This window comes from Dipteris shenzhenensis, chromosome 17 (assembly GCF_047967505.1).
Source record: "Dipteris shenzhenensis isolate YYH24624 ecotype China chromosome 17, Dip_SZ_1.0, whole genome shotgun sequence".
Lineage (NCBI taxonomy): Eukaryota > Viridiplantae > Streptophyta > Polypodiopsida > Gleicheniales > Dipteridaceae > Dipteris > Dipteris shenzhenensis.
Window position 1 is genome coordinate 36,344,717 of NC_141612.1, and position 27,726 is coordinate 36,372,442.

Sequence of the window (27,726 nt, forward strand, 5' to 3'; positions counted from 1 at the left end):
GCTGGCTGATTTGTTGGTACTGATATTACTATATGCGGATAATATAGTCCTCCTGTTGTCCTCAGCAGAGGGATTACAGAGACATCTTGAGGCCCTTGAGGTGTTCTGCATAGAGAGAGATCTGACAATTAACCTTGGGAAGACCAAGGTTATGATCTTCAATACCTCATGCCCAGTGCTCCATTGACATAGCTTCATGCCAAGGTCAGCCACCCAGTAGAGATTGTGCAGTCCTACACATACTTGGGTGCAGTTCTCACTGGGCCAGTTTTCACGATGATCCATGCATCTCGAGCATGCCTCACATGAGGATATGGTGCTTTGGCCCACCGGCTAGAGCGACAGTGTTTCTAGGCACACTTCCAGGACCCATCGACGAAGTGCTGGCTTTTCGACACCCTAGTGAGACCAATTGCCATGTATGCAGCACTGTTCCGGGGGTGTGATATTTTAACAGCAGAGTGGAAGAGATTTGAGCAACTACAGATAATCATGGGATCCAAGATGATTCGTAGTAAGCCCTCAGCCCCCCATCAGATAGTACAGGTAGAGTTTGCTATGACCCCTCTTCAGATTGATGCCACCTTTCAGACAATGACCTTCCTCCATAGAGTCTGGGACCTACCTCATGAGAGGCTACCGAGACTGGCATTGGAATCTCTATCCGACTAGCAGAGAGTGGGCTTGATACAGCATGGTATGCATGCATCTCTACTTGGTTCACCAATCATGGCATTCAGATGGACATGGTCCCCCCTTTTTAGAACAACATGGATGCACCCCCTGAGCTGATTCTACGAGATGAGATTAACTGCATCATACGGTTAGACCTCCTCCAGCTTCACACATTTCGGACTTGGGGGGGGGGTGGGGCCAGGAGATCCCCACTAAGACCCAGCTCTACTATGACCATTTCTTGAGAGTATTGGAGGATGGTCTCACATGCACTGAGGATTGCCATTGGATAGATGTGAGTTTCCTCCCATCAGCTAAGGATTGAGGCAGGGAGAGCTACAAGCATACCCAAAGAGCAGTGGACTTGTATGCTATGCACGATGGGTTGGTCGAGACTGAGTAGCACTTTCTTTGTATGTGTCCCGCCTACTATGAGATCCGAGGGCGCTACCATTGCATTTTTCAGGAGAGACCCGATTTTGGCCCTCTCACGACTGTTCCACTTCCAGGATCAGGTCTGTATTGGGCTCTACCCGATGGAGATGCGGAGACATAGAGAGACACTACTGTGACGGATCAAAGAGCAGCAAGATGCGACCACACGTCACACGACACTGAGGTGGATCGAGCGCAGAGGCAGGTCACCGACTTCTATGCATTTGAGTCAGCTCCAGGGCACTCGGGAGTAGAGGAGGAGGAGCTAGCTGACATGAGAGATAGATGGGTCTATAGAGGGAGTCGACATGACACCACTACTGGACGAGGGACAGGGATCTCACATGCGATAGGAGACCAGAGCACACACGATTGAGGTTCGACCTATCTCAGATCTCCTCACAGGCGATCGATAGAGACGTGGCATTACACTTGACATAGCCCATCGGATCCAGAGATTGAGGAGACCACTTCCCCCACCATAGCGCGAGACAACTCGACAGATGCAAATACGTGAGCTCTTTGCATCACACCAGAGAGCTATCACAAAGCCTGGATACATGGAGCCATATCATGTTCTTGGAGCATTAGCCCTGAGTGCCTGACATGCTTTGGCTTTTCTGGCCTGACTTGATATGATGATGTACTACATTAGTATTTCAATTTATGTGTTTTCTAGTACTCAGCGAGGGCCTTAGCGAGCCCTTCTCTCCGGCCCATAGTGGCTTGTATGAGTTTACATTAATTCCGCACTTTTGTCCCATAGGCCCATGAGGCCTCCCGTGGATGTTAATATATCTTTCTTTCTCTCTGTCTCTCTCTCTCTCTCTTCGCACTTGTATTTTGGTCCAACTATGCATCCTTATTTTTTAGGGTCATAATGATTTTCAAATAGACATATCTATATGCCTAAAGTTCCACACATACGTTTTTATAGTTTGATGTACACACTATCTGTAGTAATGACATCTATCATGGGCAGTAGCAAGACATGCTTTCCATAAAAGAGAAAAGTTACACAAGCAAATATGTGCAATGAGAACAATTATTTTTACAATAAGAGAGCTCTTTTGATTTTGTTAAGCTAGTTTGCTACACATTTATTTTTATAATAAGAGATATCTTTTGATTAACCACTGCCCTTAAAGTTGCAAGGCCTCACAAGAATCGGACATCGTTAGTATGGTGATACACGCACATTATCTCAATTTTAAGCATGCACACACCGGTGTGCTAAGTGCCCAAAAAAACTTTGCTTCGAAACACTTATATCATAGTTAAATGTGTTTGATGGCCACAAAATTTTACGAAGACCTTTGGATATGTTAAGTGAGGTATAGAAGGGGCCAGGGACAAGTGGAAGCCGGCCACGGAATGTAAAGCCACCAGTGTGCAAGTGCCGAAAAACTATGCTTAGGTAAGCGTATACCATAATGAAATGTGTGTGACGGTGACAAAACTTTACCAAGACGTTTGGATATGTACCCCCGGGTTGAGGAAGAGGGACAGGTGGAAGCCGGGGAGGTGAACACGTGTGTAAAGCCACCGTTGCTGAGAACGAGGTGATCAAAAAAACAAAGAAATCCGGCATATTTGGCAGCTAAGTCATCGGTTGTGCTGTCGTTTATCGTGCAACAGACGCAAATTCATCACGAATGAGGAGCATCCCACAGCTCAACATGAGCAATTCCATGCTCAAACATCCCCTTTGCCCTAATCTGAACTTCCTTCCAGCCCCTTCCTTCCATCCCTGCACAACTTGATCCCCTCACCCACCTTCCTCCATGGCTGCTCCCCCAGCAGCCACCGCTTCCGCATCTCCTCGGGCCGGTACGTTGTTCTTTTCCGTCCCTTGCCTTGCTTTTGGATGCTAGTTGGGCATGTTGATTATCAAACACTTAAAAATTAGAGAAAGCATACCTTTTCTTTGCTAAGAGCGAATGAACGGTTTCACAGGGGTGATTCGGGTGTTGGTTGGAGCTTTGGCCGATGATTCAGTCGATGTTCGAGAAGCTGCATTGGTCGCCTTAGAGGAGAATGCACGCTGGTAGGTCATTAAGTGTAATGTCACGACAGGACGTAAAAATGCCACGTACAAATTGGTCGACCTTCAGCTGATTTTAATGTCAACTTAGGTTTGTATCTAGCATTAAGCCGGGACTCATAGAACCGTGCACTAGATATACACATGTTACTATAAACACACACTTTTTTTGTTGAGTGAAATCAAAACACACACACACACACACACACACACTTATGCATGTTTGTGGGATCGTTATGTATATGTGTTGTGTATGCATACTTATATTTACACACATTTGTAGATAGATACATGGATATACACGTAGTTACGCATAGAACTATGGTGACACACATGTACATCATTGTCATCAAAATTTCCACATGATTAAAATGTAACTTTTGAAACTTTAAGAAGCCAAGAGATGATTATGCTAGAGCCTAAGAAAACATAAAATCGACTCACAGCCAAAAGAAGCTTATATATAGACTTGTATTAATGTCTTCGGAAGGCCTTGCGGGCCTTTGAGACACTCATACAAGCCACTACTCATACAAGCCATTGTGGGCTGAAGTAAGAACGCGCTAAGGCCCTTGCTGAGTACTAAGCTAAGCTTATTAATAGTCTCAAAACTCAGGCATGTAAAGCTAGTGCTCCAAATAGCATCAAGCTCCCATCAAGAAACAAATACCCATATCCGGGCGAGCCATGGTGGCTCTCCGATGAGACCCGAAAATATCTCGTGTTTGCGTCTTTGAGCTGTCTCTTGCTATGGCGGGAAGCGTGGTCTCCGTGATCTTTCTATCTAGTGGGCCATATTAAGGGGCTCGGACGGTCTCCTCTGAGTAAAGCAGTGCCAGATCTCTATTGTGCATGCTCTGGTCAGGGGTCTCTGAGTCGCTAGCTCCACCGCTCTATGCCATCTCTTCCGATTACGTCTTCAAGAGGCCTCATGGGCCTATGAGACAAAGTACGATCAAAAGAGTAACTCATACAAGCCCTATGGGTTAAGGAAAAGAGCTTGTAGGGCCCTTGCTAAGTCTTGCAGTTGTCATCCTCTCTCCTCCAAGCACAACTCAGCCCGCGTGACAGCCACATGCTTATGGTTGCTGCACAAGCTACCGGGCAAACCGCCCTCGATAGAGCAGAAGAATATCGGGCCAAGGCCGAAGAGTTGGAAGTCTCCCTCACCAAGCTCAAGGATGAGCTTTCTGCTAGTGAATCCTTGGTTCAAACCCTCATGGACCAGTTGGATAAGGCAGAATCCAGCCTTTGTATCGTAGAAGAACGGAAGGTGCAAGCTGAAGAACAGCCAGCTAGACTCAGGGAGGGTGTTGGAAAGGTCACCTCCCCATCTGTAAGCCCCCATATGAGGAGAGCATGGGGGAGGGAGATCTAGGGCAGTACCCAACAGGAAAAGAGAGAAAGGGGCTGGCACATAGACAGCATCATGGCTGGCATGAGGGCAGCACATCTAGAACTGTTAAGGGCAGGACAGAGGGCCAGGAAAGTACGGAGCAGAAGCAAGACAGTCTGGGACAGATTGCGGAGGATCTAGGACATGGAGGCGCACTGTTTGCAGAGGCGCAGACATGGCAGGGAGTGCAGGCTCAGATCTGCAGCAAGGAATGTGACTGTCAGTGGGCAGGTGGGAGGCATTTTATAGGCTGGAGATATGCCTTGAAAGGAGGGCCAAAGGGCCTTGGAAGTTTGGGCCTGACAGCCCTGGTTTGTGTGCCTTATAGGGCTGGACCAGCTACAGTCTGGTCGGCCAGTCTGTAACAGGCTGGTCGGTTTTTATCAGCCCCCCTTGGGGCCTATATAAGGAGGCCATTCAGGCCTCATTTGATCATCACTTGCAGCAGCAGATCCAGAGCAGAAAGGAGCAGCAGGTAGCCACCCTCTGGACCTACTTTCAGGAGGATAGAGAGGTGCTAGCAGGGCTGCAGACTTAGCCAGGAAGCTGCCCACCTAGGCTGGTTCCCAGACAGCAAGGTGGAGAGGATCATTCTAGACGGAAAGTCTACTCACGCTCGAGGTGGAGCACGCGGACTCTAGTCTAGAGATAGCCAGCAGATAGGAGAAGGACTTTTGTGGTAAGATCAGAGGACCACACCATTGGTGGGACTTTGGATCTGTCTCTTTTGTATTGTGTCCATAGTTGTGGACGGAAATATATTATTTGGTGGTTTCTCTATCTGGTTTGGTTCATTGTCTATTGATGAGTCTGCACACCTATTGAATGCACATAAGTAAAGAAGTTTGTGATTCCACACCCACACCGCACACTGTGTGAGCTCCTGGGCATTATTTTCGCTGCGTGTACCCTCTGTTGGGTATTTTCTAACATGGTATCAGAGCCCAAGTAGGAGGCTCACAGGTGTGGGAGCCTGAAGGCAGGGACCTTGCTGAAGGACGACCCTGATTCAGAAGCTCTAGGGAATCGACTTCCACGACTGGAGGATTGTGCCCTTGCGAGAAGGAGGGTGACTCAGGTTCAGTCAGGTGCATTCAGAGTTCTGGTTTACTGCATTTGAGTTTGGTTGACTTTGCTGTGCGGTATATATAGCAGAGATGTCGACAGCCTCTTCAGCCCCTGCTATCCCTTCCTCCTCCTCCAGTTTTCTCTCTTTCACTATCCCTAACTTTGGAGAGTCTGGGAACTTGGACGGGACTAATTACCCGATCTGGAAAGTGAAGATCCGGAGTCATTTAGTGGCTCGGAAGTTATGGAAGCTGACCACGGGAGAGGAGTCGAAGCCGGAAGACATGGTGGACAGTAAAGGGAAGGTACTCATGGCAGTAGACAGAGAGGAGCTTGAAGCTTGGGAAGAAAGAGATGCCCATGCCCTGGCAATAATCATAGGGACTATGGCGGACTCTGTTCTTCCGCATATCCAGCTGGCTGAGACGTCAGTAGAGGCGTGGGCCACCCTGAAGGATCTGTATGAGATAGATAATACCTCCCGGATCGTGCTTCTTCAGCATCAACTCTACAATCTTGATATGGAAGAAGGTGATACGGTACAATCTTGATATGGAAGAAGGTGATACGGTACATAGCCATTTGACAAAGGTCAAGGTGGTGCGGGATCAGTTAGCAGCGATTGGTCAGAAGACAGACTCATGCCATCTGGCCTTGATGGTACTGAGGAGATTGCCTCGGAGTTTCAAGAGCTTTGTTACGGCTGTGACAGCAGGACAGAGGACCAAACCTCTGACATTTGAGGAGTTGTGTCCCTTACTGCTACAGGAGGAAGCTCGGGAGAAGCTCTACAACGGGGACAAAGATGACAAGGCGATGCTGGTGAAGGATTCCGCAGGTAAGGGAAAGAGCAAGCCTAACAGCGGCAAGTCCAATAAAGATGATTCTGATGACGAGGGGACTTCGAAGAGGAAGCACAAGAAGAAGTGTTTCTATTGTGATACGCCCGGACATTTTGCAAAGGACTGCAACAAACAGGAGTCTGACCCAGATTCAGAGGGAAAGGCCAAAGCTAATGTGGTAATCGAAGAATTGTTCCTGGTGACATCACCGAGTGTTACCGAGGTCAGGTATGTTGATCCCGAAATCACAGTAAGGATGTCTGACATAGAGAGTTGGGTCGACGAGGAGTCAGATGCCTTTGTGAAGGTGAAGGACAGTATGGAGCGCTTGGTACCTTCCAGGTGTGTAGCTGTTGACACTGACATGAGGGTGGATTCCATGGAAAGCCCTGGGGTCTCATGGTCAGATGGATGCTGGACTTCAGAAGGGGACAGTACAGGATTACACATGATCTTGGCGGGTGCCTCATTGAGGTACAGGGTTTGCTTTCAGAGCGAACATTCAAGCAGTACAACAGTCTGGTATGTATTTGATATTCTGCATTTGAGCCGTTATAGCATGCTGTGGGGAGATTCTGCTCTTCATTTGTCTCAGGTGATAAGAGATTGGAAGGAATTGGCCTTCTTCGAAGGCAGAAGGGGAAGTATTGGTGCTTCTTTAAATCTCGGACGCAGATTGCTAGAAGGTGGTGGACAAAGAGTACTGAAGCCAGAAGAGTACCTGCTTGAGAACTCGGCGAGAGTTCATGATCCAAGTTATCTGGAAATATTCATTGGTTACAGACCTTGCCAAAGGAAGGACGGGTTGAAACAGACCCTCAGAGCATGGTGCCTGGAAGACTCCAGGTTGCTCACTCATTATGAGGGGGACGACTAGAAGATCGTGACGGCTGGATTGCTCGAGTTCAGAGGCGGGAATGTGACTGAAGGAGGTGGTACCAGGAGGTGCTACCAGAGATGGACCTGTGTACCAGGATGGTGTGCGGAAGCAGAACCGGACCTGGTGGAGCAGGAGCCACTGGATGAAAAGCCAGCAAAAGATTTCGACACCCAAAGGTTCCAGAGGACTACGACCGGGGAGTTACTGGAGCATCTTCATCGACGTGTTGGCATTGGGCTGAGATGTGTCGGTGAGAGGGGGTGTTGGAAAGGTCACCTCCCCATCTGTAAGCCCCCATATGAGGAGAGCATGGGGGAGGGAGACCTAGGGCAGTACCCAACAGGAAAAGAGAGAAAGGGGCTGGCACATAGACAGCATCATGGCTGGCATGAGGGCAGCACATCTAGAACTGTTAAGGGCAGGACAGAGGGCCAGGAAAGTACGGAGCAGAAGCAAGACAGTCTGGGACAGATTGCGGAGGATCTAGGACATGAAGGCGCACTGTTTGCAGAGGCGCAGACATGGCAGGGAGTGCAGGCTCAGATCTGCAGCAAGGAATGTGACTGTCAGTGGGCAGGTGGGAGGCATTTTATAGGCTGGAGATATGCCTTGAAAGGAGGGCCAAAGGGCCTTGGAAGTTTGGGCCTGACAGCCCTGGTTTGTGTGCCTTATAGGGCTGGACCAGCTACAGTCTGGTCGGCCAGTCTGTAACAGGCTGGTCGGTTTTTATCAGCCCCCCTTGGGGCCTATATAAGGAGGCCATTCAGGCCTCATTTGATCATCACTTGCAGCAGCAGATCCAGAGCAGAAAGGAGCAGCAGGTAGCCACCCTCTGGACCTACTTTCAGGAGGATAGAGAGGTGCTAGCAGGGCTGCAGACTTAGCCAGGAAGCTGCCCACCTAGGCTGGTTCCCAGACAGCAAGGTGGAGAGGATCATTCTAGACGGAAAGTCTACTCACGCTCGAGGTGGAGCACGCGGACTCTAGTCTAGAGATAGCCAGCAGATAGGAGAAGGACTTTTGTGGTAAGATCAGAGGACCACACCATTGGTGGGACTCTGGATCTGTCTCTTTTGTATTGTGTCCATAGTTGTGGACGGAAATATATTATTTGGTGGTTTCTCTATCTGGTTTGGTTCATTGTCTATTGATGAGTCTGCACACCTATTGAATGCACATAAGTAAAGAAGTTTGTGATTTCACACCCACACCGCACACTGTGTGAGCTCGTGGGCATTATTTCCGCTGCGTGTACCCTCTGTTGGGTATTTTCTAACAGAGGGGTCCGATAGACAGATCTAACCCTCTAGGATCTCCTAGCACAGGAGCGCGCCCTCAGTGTCACCATGTAGGCAGAGAACGAGAGCCTGTGCACCTCTGGCCGCCGACATTGGAAGACAGGGAGCAGCAGGAGTTCCAAATGTACCAGGAGGTCTTCGCACAACTCGCCACTTACACTCTCGCCCCACGCACGGTCCCCCAAACACTGCAAATGCACTTTGACGCACTCCGTGCACAGAACCTAATCTTTCACATAGACCTCACCGCCCCTCTCTTCGCCCAACACACTCCAAACCATCCTCCGCGGCAATCCCGACCATTGCTGCCCCGCCCCGTCCTCGCCATGTCTTGTTTTTCCCTCGACCTTCAGCCTGCAAAACACATGTTCTTGACGCTAAGCTGAAGGGAGAATCTATTCCTGTTGTATCTGCTTCTACCATTGGCAATGTAATGAAAAGGCACCTTTCAGCGTATTTAGTGTTTGCATTTGGAAAGCAGCCAGTAGAAGAAAAGTCTAATTTCTCTAAGCTGGAAAAGCATCGGACAGATTTTCTTTTTCAGTTTAAGGAGTGTTTTTCTGACTCTCTTCCATAGGAGTTGCCCCCCGAAAGGCTAGAAGATCATACGATAGACATAATCCCTGATAGCAACCCACCTAACAGGCCTCCTTACAGAATCAATGCAGCCTAGCAAGAGGAAATCATGAACCAGGTCAAGGACATGTTGGAGAAGGGGCTGACTCAGCCAAGCTCTTCACCCTACTGCTCACCCGTGCTTTTGGTCCAGCAGAAGGATGGATTCTGGCAGGATGTGCATTGACTACCAAGCCCCCTCAATAAAATCACAATTAAGAACAGATTCCCTATACCCAGGATAGATGATATTTTGGATAGGTTACAGGGATATGGAATGTCCAGCTGCATTGATCTAAAGAGTAGTTATCACCAGATCAGAATTCAGCCTGAGGATGTGCACAAAACATCATTCTGAACTACATTTGGTCTGTATGAGTTTCTCGTCATGCCATTTGGGTTGACGAATGCCCCTGCCACCTTCAACAAAATGATGGACAGAATTTTTAGAGAACACCTAGCCTTTATTGGCACTTTCTTTGATGACATCATCATGTTCTCTCAGGATGAGGCTGAACATAAGAAGCACCTAGCAATTGTTTTTTAGGAGCTTCGGAAGCATAAGCTGTTTGTCAATGCCAAGAAAAGCCATTTTTTCATGCATGAGATCCATTTTCTCGGACACAATGTTTCCAAGGATGGAGTCAGGTTGGACCCCGCCAAAGTAGAGGCTATCAGGAATTGGCCACACTTGAAGAACATCCATGAAGTACGTAGCAATCTGGATTGTGCTTGTACTACAGGAGATATATCCGATATTTTGCAGAGATTGCATCACCACTCCATGCCTTATAGAAGAAAGGCATCACTTTCAGATGGGGTACCACCGAGATTGCAGCTTTTGAGAAGCTGAAAGAGAAACTTTGCTCCGATCCTGTTATCATATTGCCCGATCTTCACAAGCCCTTCGCTGTCCAAGCTGATGCATGTGGGAACAGCGTCGGCAGGGTACTTAAGCAGGACGGTAGAGTGGTGGCATACGAGAGTAGAGTGCTCAAGAACACTGAAATGAATTTTGGCATCTACGAGAAAGAGACGTTGGCTGTCATACATGCTCTTTCGACCTGGAAGCATTCTCTTTTAGATGCTGATTTTTATGTTCAGACCGATCACCAATCCTTGCGGTACTTTCTCACCCAGAGAAAGCTGTTTGATAAGCACATGAGGTGGGCCAACTTTCTTTCTATGTTTCATTTTCAGATTGTGCATGTACCTGGAAAGAAGAAGGTTGTTGTAGATGCACTTTCTTGAAAGCCCACCGTTGATGTAGTGTCTATTAAGCCGCAAGTTTTAGCCACTACCATTGCATATTGATGCCATGAAGGATCAATATGCCAATGATGCTGATTTTGCACGGATTTATGATCAGTTGGTCGAGGGCCAGAGGCATGAGCACTATACTCTCAAGGAGGGTTTTCTGATGATGCATGGCAGATTATGTGTCACACACTAGTTGAGGCCAAAAGTTTTGACCGAGGGTCATGCCCCACCTTATGTAGGACACAGAGGCATCGATGCCACCATTGAAGCTGTGGAGCATTATCTCTTTTGGCTGACATTGAGGCGGGATGTCGACACATATGTCAGGACATGCATCACCTGCCAGAAGGTGAAGTATGACAGATAGAAGCCGGTTGGACTGCTGCAGCCTTTACCCATTCCTAATCGACCCTGGTAGAGCATTGCCATGGATTTCATCTTCGATCTTCCACGTACATCTTCGGGACATGATGGGATATGGACCATTATTTGCAGATTCAGCAAGCAGGCCCACTTTATTCACGTACGAAAGAAGATTATAGTAGACCAGATGGCGAGACTTTTTATGTCTCATGTGTTCAAACATCACGGGATGCCTCAATCGATTGTCAATGATTTGACACCTGCAGATGACAAGTCTTTTCTGGAGAGGTATCTTTGTGTGAAGGCCCGCCTCTTAGAAGTGTCAATCATTGAAAGATCTGCTATGCCGATGTCAAATGGACCAGGGCTCGCTCGTGGGCTCTTGCCTCTCTGCACCCGTTGCTGAACCAAGGATTTTGAGGCATCTTTCCATCTCGAGCTCATGTGGATTGGGTCGTGGCGTAGGCGAGGTCTATATCATCTCCAAGTAGGGCCGGAAGCTCTCTGGCTAAGTGACTCATATATACTAGGTCGAGGGCACGATCAAAGTGGATCTGGACATGGGTAGGTGTGGGAGGAGCTCTCTCTGTGGTTGGCATAATAGGAGAGATAGGGAAGGCCAAGTATGAGTGGTCAGCTCTAAGTGGGGGAGGGGTACTGTGAAGCCGTGTATCCGCGAGGCAAAGGCTAATGGGCCTAGTATGTAGTCCAGTGTACTTGTCCCACCGCCATGTGGGAAACAAGTGAGTCCCCCAGATAATGGCCATTTCTGGAGACCATTTAGCTGATCAGGTATTGGATTGCCCCCAACTCAAGTAGATGTCGCCCATACCTTGTCACACGGGGGGCATTTGAGGAGTGTCTCAATATCCGGAGCTCTGCTGCATCTAGCTCTGAAATTATTTGGGAATCTCTCATATGCAAAGTCTAGTAGGTCCGCTTGTCTATCTCTTGTCCGTGCATTGAAGTCCCTTAGAAGGAGGGTGTCTCCCTTCCTGGAGAACTCTGTGATGTCATCATGTATCGTCTGATATGGGCTGTGCCCCTCTATAGTGACCTCACGTGCATAGGATGGCATGTCTGGGGGGAAGTAGCACACTGCAATGAAGATCGGTTGGGCATCTGGTAGCTGGACTCGTATCCACATATGTCGTGCATGCTCCTCTCTTTGTACCACAAATATGAGTGGCCTCAGGTGTGATTTGAAAAGGACAGCCATGCACCCAGAGCCTCGTACCCCATTATGTCTCCTCAATTTCCTCTTGTGAGCTGACTCCCATGTGTATCCTGTCACTATGGGCAGCCCTCTCTTTAGGCTCCATTGTTTTGGTATAAAAGATCATATTTTTGTTAGTGTATGTCTCCAAGAACCCCCCTGGATCATACCAAATGGTGCCATTGCAATTCCACATTGTCATTTTCAGCCCCGATGTGAACTCATCCCAAGGCTCCAACACCGTCATAACTTCCCCTCTTCCTTCTCTTCTCTGTCTTCTCTCTCCCAGATAATCACCTTACCATCCCTATAGGCGGCCCATTTCCTTACTTCCCTTGCTGCCATTACCCGCACCATTCCCTCCCTCCTATGCTCTTGTTGCAAGAGCGTGAGATCATCACCCAAGAAATTCCTGGTTCCCTTCAGTGTTGCCCTCATGCTCATGAGGGTGGATTTGTCTGTGGCTGTCCGTAGTTTCACTACCATGGGTCTCGTGGGTGCCTCTGCCTTACCCACTCTCCACGCGTCTTCACAGGTGAGGTTGACCCCCATCTTAGTAAAAAGGGCTGCAGCATCTGCCATAGGTTTGTCACCAACTAGTAGGCCTCTAACCAGCAGATTTAATGCCGAGAGAGAGAGAGAGAGAGAGAGAGATTAACGTCCTTGGGAGGCCTCGCGGGTCTATGACAAAGTACACCAAAAGAAGGAACTCATACAAGCTTGAGTGGGCTGAAGCAAAGGGCACGCTAGGGCCCTTGCTAAGTTCTATGCTAAGCTAAAGAGCTCTTGGAGAGAGAGATGTCATTGGGAGGCCTTGCGGGTTTATGTGACAAACTACACTAAGTGAAAAATAACTCATACATGAGTACTATGCTATGCTAATGATGCTCAAGGAGGTCAAACAAAACTCAAAACTAAAAAACAAACTGAAGCTGAAAGCTGAGACTTAGAAGCCGAAATACGGCACCGTAGTAGCTCTCCGGTGGGCTGTGAGGATATCTCAGATCTGCGTTTGTCGAGATGTCTCCTGTTGTGGTAGGATACGTGGTGTCCTCGATCTCTAGATGCGATGGGCTATGTTAAGAGTGATGCCGCGTCTCTGGTGATTCCCTCTGAGGAGAGCAGAGATAGGCCTGACCTCGATCGTGTGTGATTTGGCTACTCTGCGTGTCATGTGTGGTCTGCATCCCTTGCTCGATAGTATCATGTCGGCTCGCTCTGCTGATCCATACTGCCCTCATCCACCCTACGATGTCATGGAGCTGACTCAAAAGTATAGAAATGTGTGACATGCCTCTGTGCTCAATTTGCCTCAATAACCTATTTTGCCGTCACCTCATGCTACTCTTTAATTTGTCGGAGTAGTGTCTCTCTATGTTGTCGAATCTCAATCAGATAGAGTCCAAGCAGACCTGGTCATGGAAATGCATCAGTCGTGAGAGTGGACCAAAGCCGTGCCCCTCCTAGAAGAGGCAGCGATATCTCTCATAGTAGGTTGGGCAGGTGCATTGAAAATGCTCCTCTGTCTCGACCTCCTCCAACGTGCATAGCCTGTAGATCCTTGATCCCTGCCGCTCTCCCTACTTCAATCTTCAGCTGGGTGTGCATCTACCCTATGGCGATCTTTAGTGTATGTGAGACTCCTCTGTCCTCGAGGTACCAGGGTCTAATGACGAGTCCATCCTCCAATATTTTCAAGAAGTGGTCGTGATAGGTGGGGAACTCCTCCCCAAGTCCGAGACGTATGGAGCTCGAGGAGATTTAACCATATGATATGGTTAATCTCATCTCTTGGAATTGACTTTGGCGGTGCATCCATGTTGTACTGAAAGGGGGGAAGCCAGTGCATCTGGCTACCGTGTCTGGCAAACCAAATTGAAATGCATGCATACCATACGTATCAACCCTGCTCTCTGGTAGTCGCCTGGATGTCTCTAGTGCCATCCTCCGTAATCTCTAGTGGGGTAGGGCCCAAACTCTATGGAGGAATGTCACTGTCTGAAAGATGGCTTCAACCTGGAGGGTGTCATGGCGAACTGTGCGTGTAGTATTTGATGAGGATTTGAGAGCTCACTCCAAGACATCCTAGACTTCATAGTCACATATAGCCGCTCAAATCTCCTCCACTCTGCCACCGGAACATCACTCCCTCAGAAAGTGCTGCATACATGGCAGCCGCTCTCACTAGAGTGTTGAAAAGCCAACCCTTCGTCGAGTGGATTCTGGAAGTGCGTATGGAAACACTATCTCTGTAGACAGGTCAAGGCACCTCGCCCTCATGTGAGTCGTGCTCTAGCTACATGGGTCATTGTGAAAATTGGCCTTGTGAATACTGCCCCTAGGTATGTGTAGGATTGCACTATGATTTTCCAAGGTTGATTGTTAGGTCTCTCTCTCTGCAGAACCCCTGTAGGGCCTGTAGATGCCTCTGTAATCCCTTTGCTGAAGATGATAGGAGGACTATGTCATCTGCATATAGTAGTATCGATATCATCAGGTCAGTCAGTAGTGATCCCTAGCCTCTGAGGGGGTCTATAAAAGATGTCATCTAATCAATGTAGAGCCCGAAGAGAGTCGGTGAGAGGGGGCATCCCTGCTTCACCCCGATTATGCTCTCAACCCAATCTGATAGACCTCCTGGGACGCGAACTCTCCCCTTGACGGACTCGTATAGGCTCATCACTCCCTAAATCAGAATCGCTTAAATCTGCATCTTCTGTAGCCTTTTGATTAGGGGGCATCGCAGAACAGTGTCAAAGGCCTTCTGAAAGTCTACAAAGCAAGCGTAGACTTTTTGAAGTCTTGACCTCGCCTTCTCAATGATAGCCCTTAGGGTGAAGATGTGGTCTAGGGAGTGCTGTCTCCGAAATCCTACCAGCCCTAGTGCCCATTGCCCATGAGCCTCTGTATGGCCTTTGATCTTCCTCTCCAGTACCGATCAAAGTGTGGCCAATCATAAGAGTGCGGTAGTTCCTAGTGTCCATTGCATCTCCTGCTTTGTGTATCGGTACGATGGTGGTCCAAGTTAGAGGATCTCTATGCTCAAGATTCTTCTATGCGGGCCTTAAACAATGCTTCTAAAGTATGGTCCAAGTTTTGCAACAGGCTGAGATACAAGCTAACTAGAGTCTTTTAAAAACACTAAGTTAGGTAGAGTTAATGTGGGACATAACGTGATAGGAATGCCACGAAGATAGAGATTAATGATTTGAGTTTTTTGCAGCAATAAGTTACGTATTTTGTTTAAGTTTGCGATGCTCAATATAGGCATAGCCAGTTTGAACTACCTAGGGGCAATTCATAGATGGGCGATTTTGTGATTTGTGAAACTGCGGCCAAAGTGAGTGAATTTTTTAGGCAATAGGCATCAATTATCTTACCTATCCAACAATACATCCGAGTATGAATCATAATTACCAGCCATGCGAAATGCATGATGGTGCAGGCACTACAAAAGTACATGTTACATTACATACATCGTTGATGTTCACATCACAATATAATAATTGTTGTGTGTGTCTTGGGTGATCTGTGGTACCAGTTCCCAGACCTATTCTCACTGTAGGTCAAGGTATGTGAGAGGTAGCTCCCCCACACACGTGTGCAATATTGAGGCATTTTGCTTGGGAGAGAAGAAGTAAATTGTCTCAGAGTTGATGTCTTTACTAGTAACCAATTCTGAGGTGATTGCACATCAACTTTCTGCAATTTAGACTTTGAGTTTTGACAGCCTCGCAGCTGAGATAGGTAAGGTTTTGTTCTTTTATATGATGATAAATGTGTTCACACTCATTGCAAGCAGTGAAGAAGGAAAGCTGACTACTGGAATTGATTCTAACAATGGCTTGGAAATGTGATGTTAACAATCGTTTTTTTTTTGTCTTGGGCTTGTGCTATTGCAGGAACTCAAGGACTGTTTTAGACTGCTGCATGACAAGCCTTCGTACAGTCAGGAGGGTAATGCATAAAACTTGTTGGATTTTATTAAAAAGGATTGTGTATATTGCATCAGGAAGTCATGTGAACTTAACAAAAAAAGAAATAATACAGAGCTTTGTATATCCTCTTCTACAATGACAAGTGTCGTTTTTTGGAACAAAAAGCGAGCCAGTCAGATGGTCAGCCATCACTCGTATGTGTTTCGAATAATGGCGCACACAGTTCGCGTGATGGAGCAACAAGAGCTTGATGTTGGACTTATGCGGAAAATTGCAAAGCTTGCTCTTATGGAAATGACAAGTAACAAGGTATGAACAGAAGTAAGCGCTCTTATGTATTGTCTGTTCAAAATTTAAACGTGAGTGCATCGCTCTTAGTAAGATGTGGGTGAGATTTTGCAGTGGGAGGACATAATGCATTCTGTGCTTGTATTAGTATTATTACATTGAGGCCTTGTCCAGAAAGCTGATTCATCCTGCTTCCAGGGGAAAGAGGAACTAGAAACAAGGCTAGAGAGCCACCCTAAATTAAATTTGCAGTTCCAGGAGTGGTCTTTACATCTTGTCGACCCCCCTCAAAACCATTTCAAGTGGCCATGGTTGCTAGCCCTATACCCAATTTATCCTTGAAAGGAAAACTGAAATGCACTTGATAAATTTAGTCTCCAAGAGGAAGTGCTCTAAAGTTATTTCAGAATTCTGAGATGCTGTCAGCAGTACGCTCTATGACATACCATTTAGCTTGCTTATAGCTGACTTATATTTCTCATAAACTAGAGAGTCAGGCTTTTCATCTTTTATAGAGATCCCAAATTCAATGTCGCGACCTAGGTTTTTGGATTTTGTCTCTGGGTTTCCCAAAATGACTGATGGAATTAATATGATTTGGACCAAGCAAGCCCATTAGGCACTAAAAGCTCCTTGCATTTTCGTAGACAGTTTTCAAGCATCATGGTAATAAGCATCTTAAAGTTTGACTTCAAACAAGGAAATTGGGATCTGTGTTAATTCTACAAGAAAAGACCCTAGGCAGGTACTAATAACGGTTGTATATCGAAGCCTATGTGTGAGTCTTAGAGCGAGTGTCCCTCACTCGGTATTGGTGTGAATGAGTCAGGGAGTAGATGGGTCACCCAAGTTATGTGAGCCATATGTCATGGGTGAGGGAGGTGTGTGTGACCTCACCTATGAGGTGTCAGTGTAGGAAGATAAGGCACCCCCTCTACCTACAAAAGAGGTGGACTGTACTTCATTCTTGGATCTATCAACACCGGCCACAGTTGCCTCATCTCTTGTCTCCATCATGTAATCCCCTGATTCCAAAATTGATATCAGAGCTATACAGGTCTCCCTTTTGCTTCTCCTTGCCATTTGTAGCATTTCATGAATTTCCGTCCTGAGGTTCTTATTGAAGCTGCGCCATCTCGTGGGTATTTCTTCCACAAGCTGCTAAAGGTTGCTACTGGCTACTGAAGCCATATCGGCTAACATTGATGTTTTCATGAGGAGCTGACTGCAGGCAATGCGATTCAATTACTTGCTGGAGGACTTAATGTGGAGTTTCATTGTAACCATCTTTGAAACCTCCAAAACCCATCCTAGGACTGATTCACAGCAAAGACAGGTGCTGGAAGACAGATTGCAGCAAATAAAAGGACTCCCAGGGGGGCTGGAAATCTGTTTGAAGCAAGGGTTCCACCTTTGGATCAATTCATGCAAGCAGAAATGGAAGGGCTGGCGCAAGATTGACCCGAACAATGCTTGGGGTACGCGTGCACATGCTTTTGGAATAATTCGCAACAAAGAGGGTGAACTGGGAGAGAAGGGAAGGAGGAGAAACATCGCACTAGGGGCCAGAAAGAAAGGCTGCAACAACATCCCCCCCGCCCCGCCGCCCCCCCCCCCCCCCCCGCGAACCCCCTGCCGCCGAAGGTCTTTATTGCAATAGAAAATAATTTTGTACAACTGGCTCTAAGAAAATAACTTTAGTACAACTGGCTTTAAGAAAATAACTTTATTGCTGTAAAACTTGAGGATATTTCAAGAAGATCTCCTCTCTTGGCATCAATTGCTTGGTACTTGGCAAGATCCCTGCGGGTAAGCTTGCCTTTGGGTGCTTTTCTTCTCTGTGCGGTACACAATCTGTTCTAGTTGGTGGCTCTTTCACCTTAGGTGACTCTTGGAATCTAGTAACGACTGATGGTTAACTTAGATCGGTCTTGTGGCATTCTTTGCTTCTTTTGACCCACTGGCCTTTTAGGGCACTACGCGGCCACATGACCCTCTTTCTGCATCTGCAACAGTTTCTTTCCTCGCAGAGATTCGTGTTTTTCTCTGGCATTTCGTGCTCTTTAAGAGCACTGGGCAGCCATAGGCCTGTCTTTCCTTGGCAAATCCATACCTTGTTTCTTGGCAAATCCATGCCTTGTTTCTTGTGGAGTTAATTGCTTCTTCTTTGCCTTTCACAGGCTTTGACTCTTGCCATTTATGCTGGTGGGAAAAAAGTGTTCCAAAATAGTCATAAGACTCTAAAGATAGAAATTTATCAGTGTTTCCATATTGTGCCTTAACGTCTTCCTTGTGCAGATAACCTCAAGAGTCCAGTAATACAATTGGCTGCTTCTTCTAAGGGTTCTGCATCTCCCTTTGGCTTCTTTGGCTGCAATTGCATCTTGAATTCCCAAATAAGAGAAAGAAAACACTTGGCCAATAATCACTTGCACCAATATTGGAGCACATCAGGCTCTAAAGTCTTCGCATTTATGAGTAGTGTCTCCTTGAAACAAATTCAAGAAAACATTCCATATTCTTCTTGCGTTGCCATACAAGGGTTAGGTCATGAGACAAACTTTATCAACATAAAAGAGATACTTAGCCTTATATATATCTTGGAGCCTTCCTTTTTCTTCTTTTTATGGTTTCCAAGTTTGGTGAACCTCTTCTTGGAATTGCTTTGGAAAAAACTGTTCTGAAATGGTCTCCATTTACTGCACGATTGCTCCCAATTCTCAAGGTCTTCTTCCTACCAAGCATTTACCGTGCTGGCCAGCTACAAATTTGGAGGGTTCTGAAACTTTCCAAAAACAAATAACTGACCGATAAACTATAAAACTGTGTCACTTTGGCCGTAATAATCATGAGAAACCATAGGAATTCTTCCAAATAAAGAAAACGGTGGAATGATAAAATCCTGTCTTGGCCAATGATGACCATAAAATGTTGCCACATAGAGAAGAATGTGGACGCGTTCCCCAAGCATTGTTCAGATCAATCGAGCGCCAGCCCTTTTGTGCGAATTGATCCAGAGGTGGAACCCTTGCTTCATATTGGTTTCCAGCCCACCTGGGAGTCCTTTTATTTGCTGCGATCTGTCTTCTAGCACCTGTCTTTGCTGTGAACCAGTCCTAGGATGGGTTTTGGAGGTTTCAGAGATGGTTACAGTGGTATTAGAGCTCAGCCTTGTCACTTTTCCTGGTGACTGCTCCATAAGAAAACAACAAAACAGAATAACTGAAATCCTCTGAGAGGTAATAACTGGAAGCATATAATTGTGTCACAATGGAATAAAACCATATTCATGTCTTCAACTGCGATAACTGAGAATAAACTACCCTCAAGTGGGGCTTGTCCTCAAATCTCCAAGCTACTTGTTCCCTCCTGTATGAGAACTCTTCAAGCTAATTGTAGACTTGCAGTCTTGTCAGTGCAAAGGAATATGGACATCTTTTGCAGATATTGAGAAATACACATATGATAGTGATAGATATATACATGGAAATCATCAGCCAAGAGATGAACTTGATGGTTCTCTTTAGTTGAACCCCTTCATGCAATGGGGTTCGAAGTTTTCTATGGCCGCTCATACAAGACCATACCTTTTCCTTCAAAGATCTTGAGCAGAAGTGCTAAAAAACTGAAAAGCATGAGGCTTGTCATTGGACGAGTGGTTTCAAAGATGTTGCTGAACATCTGAAGCTAAGTATTTTCTTTCATGTTTATTTAGTTTGCTTTCAAAGATCTAACCCTCGTACTACAATACAAGAAAAGAAGTGTGTTATTTTTCTTTGTTTTTCGTGTACACTTGGTTTGATTAGTTATCACAATTATACTCCCATGATCTTGAAGCATTCTTACTCCAAGTATTGGACACGGCAAGAAAAATATGCCGAAGAAATATGGAGCTATGGAATTAATTTCTATGACCGGCAAAGTCGCATGTTGGTGATGAATTACAAGAGAATGTTGATAGTTCAAGCTTAATTCCTATGACCGGCAAAGACGCATGTCGGTGATGAATTACAAGAGAATGTTGATAGTTCAAGCATGATCTGGAAAGACTATGGCAAGGCCAAGATCACAGGTCTTTATTTTCAGTTATACTATCCCAAGCTCGGCAAGATCTAAGCTATGATGTTTCCATTATGGAACTAGTTTCTACTATTCAATCAAGAATCTAACAAACACCAACACTTTAACCCATTAAAGGTTAGCAAAATGCATGTATTCCTAGTTCTTGGACTGATGCTAGTCCGTTGTGGGCATGCCCTCAGTTCTTTTCCACCAATGCAAAGAAAAAGTAAACAAAGCTTATTCTAGTTAACCAAAGTCAATCTAATAAAGGAATCCTAATTATTTCATGGGAGAAATACCAATTGGTGGCATTCATCATGTTGGTAGTAGAAACTACGAGTCAATTGTCGAAGGCTTTTACATGCAACACCCACTTCTAGTGGCATTTGTTCATTGTTTTACGTTCACGATCCAAAGTACTTCTAGATTAAAGGGGACAATATCAACTTGGAGAAGGGAGATGTTCAACGCAAAAGATCCAACCAAGAAAGCTGCAGATTGGTTGTAAATCAGTCAAGCTTGCTTCAGCCAAACCAATCTGCCACAAAATCAGTGAATAGAGTCCAAGCGATTTGATTTACAGAATTTTGGTGAAATCTGGTATGGAAGATTCAGCCCTGTTTACCGCTGAACAACAGTGAATTCCAATTGCTTCGTGCTAGAAGTGTTGATTTTAGTTCGAGTTCTCGAACCAACGGTGAAGGGTAATCCAGATCTGGTTGCTTTTTCTCAATGATCCAGTTAGGGAATGTGGGACCTCATTCACAACCCATTGGCCTCTTTCAATCCTCCTCTTAACGTTACTCCTCTCTTTGGTCTTGACCATTTCAATATTCTAATTGTATCTAAGAAACTTAGCCGTGTCACTAGAATTCAAGATGAGATTGTGGTGACCTGGGGATTCAAGTTGAGATGGTGGTGACTTGGGGGGTGGAGGCCTGGGTTCCAGTCAGAGGACCTGCTTGTGGATACAATGGAATTCAAGAGAGCAGGAGTTGACCTTCATCTTTACTCCAGACTTCAATGAGACGGGGTGGACACATGGACAATGTCATAGATGGGAGCTGATGGCAAGTGTCATTGCCTGGTACATATGGACAGCTAGGTGCAGGCACATCAGCCTCGGAGACATGGGCTAGCATTTTTGGCTAGATAGCATTCGTACTGTCAGAGTTAGATGGGATAGACTCCAGGGAGATTTAGATTGTGCTAGACTCAGGAGGGAGGCTTTTATTAGTATATCGGAGCTAGGCCCTTTCCTTTGTTTCACAGATGGTGGGATAATAGCCCTTTGTATGAGGTAATCCCTCATAGAGCCGCCAGCAAGGGGGATGTCTTTGTGTTTTTATATTCTACCCTTTATTGGGGAGTTATATTTTCCTTGGTGTTGGTGTCCATGTCACTAAGGAGTTTATTAATAAAAGTTTCTTTTCTCTGAGGGAAAATAAACTTATCGAAGATAAGAATGGGAGATTGTGAATCTTATCAAAAACTGCAACTACTTATAAATCATCTTATAGATATGTTCTCAAATGAGCACGACTGGATTTGACTTGTTTACTAGTTTGAGCACAACCATAGCATGTGCTCTGCAAAATGGTCATAATGTCATGCAATGGAGAAGAATGATATCTCCATCGGAGCTGTTTCCTGATTCACAGTGAAAGACGTCCTCACCTAAAATGGATGGACATAATGCAAATGGAGAGAGAGTGAGAGAGAAGGGGAGGGTGTGGGGCCTAACAAATTTAGAATGGGATGGGAAAGGGGGGATATGAGGTAGATGGGGATATCGTATTTGATGCATTTCCCTTTATGTGATTGTGGAAAAGTTTTTTGTTTTGATTCTACATCAGTTGTGTAGTAAACGTGGGTTCCATGGACTGCTGCCCCCTTCGTGAATCAAGATACTCTTTCAGCTCCTCAAGTTTGAATAGTTGTATCCTACGTGTAGTACCTTTCTTGACATGGATCAGAATTTCAACATTGACGTCTGTGCAGCCTGTTGGCTAATAACATCTGGAACAAATTTCGCAGACAGGCTTTTGACACAAAAGATGCAGATTATGTTTTTTACAGTTAAAATGTCTGTCTTATATACTCTCTTTGATGAACTGCTTGAACAGTTGTCCTTGAGTTTACCTTTTCCTTATTTTGTTTGTGATTATCAGCAAGTAAATACAAGAATGCAAGTGGATCACATAGAATGGCTTCTTCTGGTGCAGGACATCAGTGCTGTATGGCAGAGGGCTGCCTCAGGACTCATTGTGGCAATAGGGTCACGCCTGCCTGACTTGGTATGACTTCGTATTTCTTTCATGTGTTATTGAATGCCAGGTGGCCCTTTTTTAAACGTTGCAACCTGTTTTATGCAAAGGAAGGTGTGCCTGCTGATACCTAGCTTTATGGGTTTCTTCTTTCAAAATTCATTTCTGAATGGTTCAAAGATTTTGATATGGGATGGAATGTACCGGTGTCAAGACAGGCAGTTCAAGTGTCTTCAGAATGAGTATATTAAATTACTTATACCGGGTACTCAACAATTTGCAATGCTGTGCAGATGATGGATGAAGTATTTTTACAGTTGACTGGGAGTGTTGTTTCTGCATCAGCTGTTGTTCAAACTCTCGCTGAATTTGCCTCAACAGAAGGTATGCTATAGGACTAGCCTTTTAAAAGGCATGCTTCGTGACTTGACTGCCTCTTGGGCTTATTAAATGCGGGAAATTTATATAAAGATTGGAAATAAATTTCAGCTCCCTTTTCTTTCTTTTGAAATGTCTTGTAAAGTGGTAGAGCTTCTTCCTTTGAAATCTTGTTTGTTCAGAATGCGGTAGGAATTCCTGAGTCCTATGACTATGCATGCAGAAATTCTTATCATTCTGGCGTTTGGCTGCTTACTATTTCATGGAAAAATAGGTGGTTATGACAAGGAGGCATTGTCTATGTTCTGTCAGGTTGAGGAGGCATAGTTAAATCCTTTGCAAAGGGTATCAATTAACTATTTCCGAGTTGTTTCACTATTTTCAGGAGTTCTTTTGATAAGAGTTCTCAAAATGCTCAGCTTAAGTAAAGCCTGCAGCAATAAAATAGAAGCTGCCCACTTCAGATGCTGGGATTATTTTTCTTTGTCTCTTTAGTGCTTGCAAAGACAATGCAATTGAAGTTGTCTTATTGCTGTGATGAATGGCACAAAAAAATGGCCTTCTATTAGAGAACCTGAATCATTTTAATTAGGGACTTCATTTAAATCGGACAACTAGATCTCCTTTTTGTGGGCCAATATTAAAGATGGCGTATTTAATATGCCTAGGACTATAGGTGGTATAATTTTGAAATAATTATGGATGGGTGGAGGTGTGGGCACGTCAGATCATGGGAAAGTTGAAACCATGGATTTATGGGATAAAACCATGGATTAAGGGAGGAAGAACCATGTGCTGCAATGTGTTTTAAGGACCTGAAATTCATAAAATGACGTGCACGTGACATGGCAAGGGGGGCTGTGCATTTTAGCAGATGTGTAGAACAAGGCCAGAGTGGCCACTGTTGGAAAATAAGGTCTGTTGTCCCACCTGTAAGCACACATATGAGGAGAGCACAGGGACATGGTACCAGTGTAAGAATGAGGGTCATGAGACTCTGCTGTGTACACATTAGGTTTGGATGCCACATGGGAAGTCACTGCAACAAGATACATCAAGCAAAGGTTGATTAGATGAAACATTTGCACATGATATGGGCTGTAAAAAGGATAGGTTTCTTACTTATTGCGTGCACTCTCTTGCATGACAGTGGTACCAAAAAGCCTGAAGAGAGTACCCACAAGTTTGTGGTTATGCACAAAACGTATCTGCTCATCCAAGCTTACTCTATGACTATTTCAGGGCAAAATAACCGAAGCAAGGATCAATAGCACAACGTTTCCATGTGCCTCTATTTAATGACCATGACAATGTTCTTCTTATGTCTGTACAGATGGTCGTAAGGATGCGTCATTTTACAAAGGTCTAAAGATGTTCAGTACAGGATTTAGTCACCTAAGCATGAAGAAAAGAAGCATCAGTTATTTCCTGCATGTCCATTAGAGCTGCATATGTTCATGGATGCTTATCAAAGTTGTGATAATGATAGTCAGGAACTTGAAAGTAATCAAATTCATGAGGACTCTTATGACAGAATAAAAATGCAATTCAAGTTTTGGAAGATGGGTTATCAATTACAATCAATGGTGTATCTTTGAAGGAACCTTTCCAAAATTACAGATAATATATCCAGCAGAAATAGCAGGCAAACAATAAAGATGTTGGAGTGCCTGTCAAGGCTGTGTGACGGTAAAGTTAGTGAAGAGCTTGATAATGGGGATCATGCTGAAGACCAGGAGGGTTCTGAAAGCGATCAGTGATTGATTGCCCAGACAGTGCGAACTTTGAGGATACATACCTTTCGGATGAGGAGGATGTTAATCAGCACCTGAAAATATTTAGTAGAAAAACGTGCCTAGCTCTCAGAAATAAACTCAGCCAGTCACTATGAAGAGACATAGAGATGAAGACAATCAATGTGGTGTGTAAGTAGATGGAGATTTTTATGATAATGAAGATCCATGTAAATGATGACTCCCCTAGCTTTGATCCTGGGGGGAATGGAAGACAGCCATGGGTATTCTTCACAGGGGACAGGTAAGAAAAAAGCTTCCCTTTTGATTGAGGTGGCCTTCTGTAAATGGGTAATCCAAGTGGCCACTACCTTCTCTGCATATAGGTCTTATTTTTTGGCAGGTTTGGTGGTGTAATTTATGAAGAGAGGTGTGTACACAGTTCTATCAGCAGTGACTGCTGCTACAAGAGAGAGCACCATTTGACCTGAATTTACACTTTGGAGGCTGCTTTTGGAGACTATTTGCACAGTTATGCTCATCAAGATTCAGGGATGTCTCACTGGTGTTTACGCTGCTTGTCCTTGCTTGTCATCCTGGGATCTCATATTCAGGACTTCTTACAGGGGTGGTTTTAGTGGTTTCTCTTCTTTTGTTTTGCCCATTTGTGTGGTTCAGAGCTCTATCACTCTAGAGATAGGGTATCGCTTAAAGCTGTTGTCTTTGCCGTGTGACTATATCCCATGTACATCATGCTATGGTATATTGTGCTGCCATGGGTCATATATACTTTGGTCCCGTGGGCCTTAATCATATCCCAGGCCTAGTACACTAAAAGGACGAGGGACCCATTTGTAACATCAACTTGGAGTAAACATTCATGCTATATGCTATTATGAGATCATTGAGTATGCTCTCTCTTCTAAAGCACGCCCTTTGCAACTTAACGAGCATTCCTTGAACTTTCTCCCCTAATTTTCTCTCTTATCGTCAGCTAATGTTGTGTCAAACTTGATTGTAGTCGTGTATAATGGAAGTTCATGACCTCAACCTTGGTTATTCATCGTCATGTTCTAGCCTCTTCCTGAAACTGTGAGGACACAAGCTGCTCAGCACCCATCTAGGTAATGCCAAATGTTATCATGCCCCTTACCGTGGGTTAACTTTTGGGTGCACCATTTTCCAAAGGCTCTTATATGCCCATGTTAGGGCATCAAACCTCACCACATGGGTGTTAGTTATCTGTAATGTTAAGGTCAACCCTTGATGGACACTGCAAAGAAGTGACTATCTTGGCTACCTATATCGTCCCAAAGCGACCGTGGTGACATCTTTTAATCATATAGGTGACTTCCTTTACTTGAGCATCTAATCATTTCGAGCAATGGTGAGTTGGTCGAACTGGTTTGACTTTTACTAACCAATGTCAGAAGATCTTTGTGGATCCTAAGTACTCAAACAAAATGAGCATGTCCTGATTTCATGCCAGTTGACTACTGTCAACTTAATTTGAGTGAGGTCAAACATGTTTGGTTCAAACACCAAAAGGGTGTTGGACTTGGTTGTCTAACTGTGTGACGTTGGTCAAACATGAAAAGGATATATTGTAGGATTAACATAACAACCCGAAAGTCAAATCTGAGGGGGGTCAATGATGCAAGAGGCTGTGGTGGCATAAAGCGACTGATGGTGCACCGATAGATGAGAGAAAGAAAGAAAGATGTATTAACATCTGCAGGAGGCCACGCGGGCCTATGAGACAAAATGCCAAACCAAAAGGTAACTCATACAAGCCACTAAGGGCTGAAGCAAAGGGCTCACTAAGCCCTTGCTGAAAGCTAAAGTGCTAAGCTAGTGAACAAAATAGTAGAGTAGCAAAATATCAGAATTGTATCAGGTGCTCAGAGCTAATGCTCCTATTACATGCTCAGGTTCTATATATCCAGGTAACCTGGTGGCTCTTTGATGAGACGCGAGGAGCTCTCGTATCTGTGTCTGTCGTCGACGCGGTGGAGGGTGTGGTCTCCTCGATCTCTGTATCCGATGGCTACGTCAAGGGTGAGGCCTCGTCTCTGGTGCTCACCTCTAAGGAGGGCTGAAATAGACCGGACCTCGATCGTGCTGATACCTACACATCTAGAGAAATCCCTGGACTCATGACACTATGATGGTCTCTCTCTCTCTCTCTCTCATGGCAAAATTATGTGGCCTATCCTTCAGCAAAAAATCAGCAAATGGGCAAAGGAACAAGCGAGGGCGTCATCCCAGGCAAATCATCCCAAGTACTCAACGGTTGATCATCTGGTTGCCACAAGGGCTGCAACTAACTGAGCCAAACTTAAGAAAGAGGTTGTCTACGGCTGTTTCATAGATTTCGACACAATGTCTTGTAAGAGGCTATGAGGAAGATTGGAAAAGATGAAAGTCCCTCAAGAACTCAGAGAAGCCACATACTGACTTTATGAGAGAGTTCTAGCTGTGTTAGGACACCCGCTAGTGGTGGGTCATGCTTTTAGGGGAAAGCTGTAATAAGGAGTGACATAGAAAGCAAGGTTGTCCTGTCTCACCAACACTCTTCGGTCTTTTTGTTGATGAGTTGGAAGAGTGGATGAGAATGCCTAGCAAGGAAGGTGTTCAGATTGCAGGGTATGCTTTGCTAATCCTTATCTATGCAGATGATGTGGTATTCTTTGCAAAGAAAAAGGATAGCTTGCAAGCACATTTGCATGCACTGAGAGAATTCTGCAAACACTCAGGAGTGCAGGTCAATATAGGTAAGACAAAGGCAATGGTCACTAGGACACGTAACAAACAAGTGGATGTCACATTTGAGGGGGAGCCCCTGGAAACAGTCTACACATATAAATATTTAGGATTGGATTTCATAAGACAACTACAAATGGAATGCATGCATGGAAAGGAGGATCTTGGGAGGTGTGAAAGCTCTATATAGCTTCCAAAATAATTG

The 27,726-nt window shown here is 45.3% G+C and overlaps 1 protein-coding gene across 4 annotated transcripts in view; it reads left to right on the forward strand.

The window, feature by feature from the left end:
• Positions 1-2,716: 2,716 nt before the first annotated feature.
• LOC147892054 (ARM repeat superfamily protein) overlaps positions 2,717-27,726 on the forward strand; it is a 248,375-nt gene continuing 223,365 nt past the window's right edge. For all 4 annotated transcript variants that reach the window (XM_087388218.1, XM_087388216.1, XM_087388219.1 and 1 more), the window contains exons 1-6: positions 2,717-2,940; positions 3,067-3,157; positions 15,995-16,049; positions 16,196-16,339; positions 22,606-22,677; positions 22,941-23,031. In XM_087388218.1, the coding sequence (XP_087244344.1) occupies positions 2,895-2,940; positions 3,067-3,157; positions 15,995-16,049; positions 16,196-16,339; positions 22,606-22,677; positions 22,941-23,031 (499 nt within the window). In that variant the 5' untranslated portion in view covers positions 2,717-2,894. The remainder of the gene's footprint in view (positions 2,941-3,066; positions 3,158-15,994; positions 16,050-16,195; positions 16,340-22,605; positions 22,678-22,940; positions 23,032-27,726) is intronic.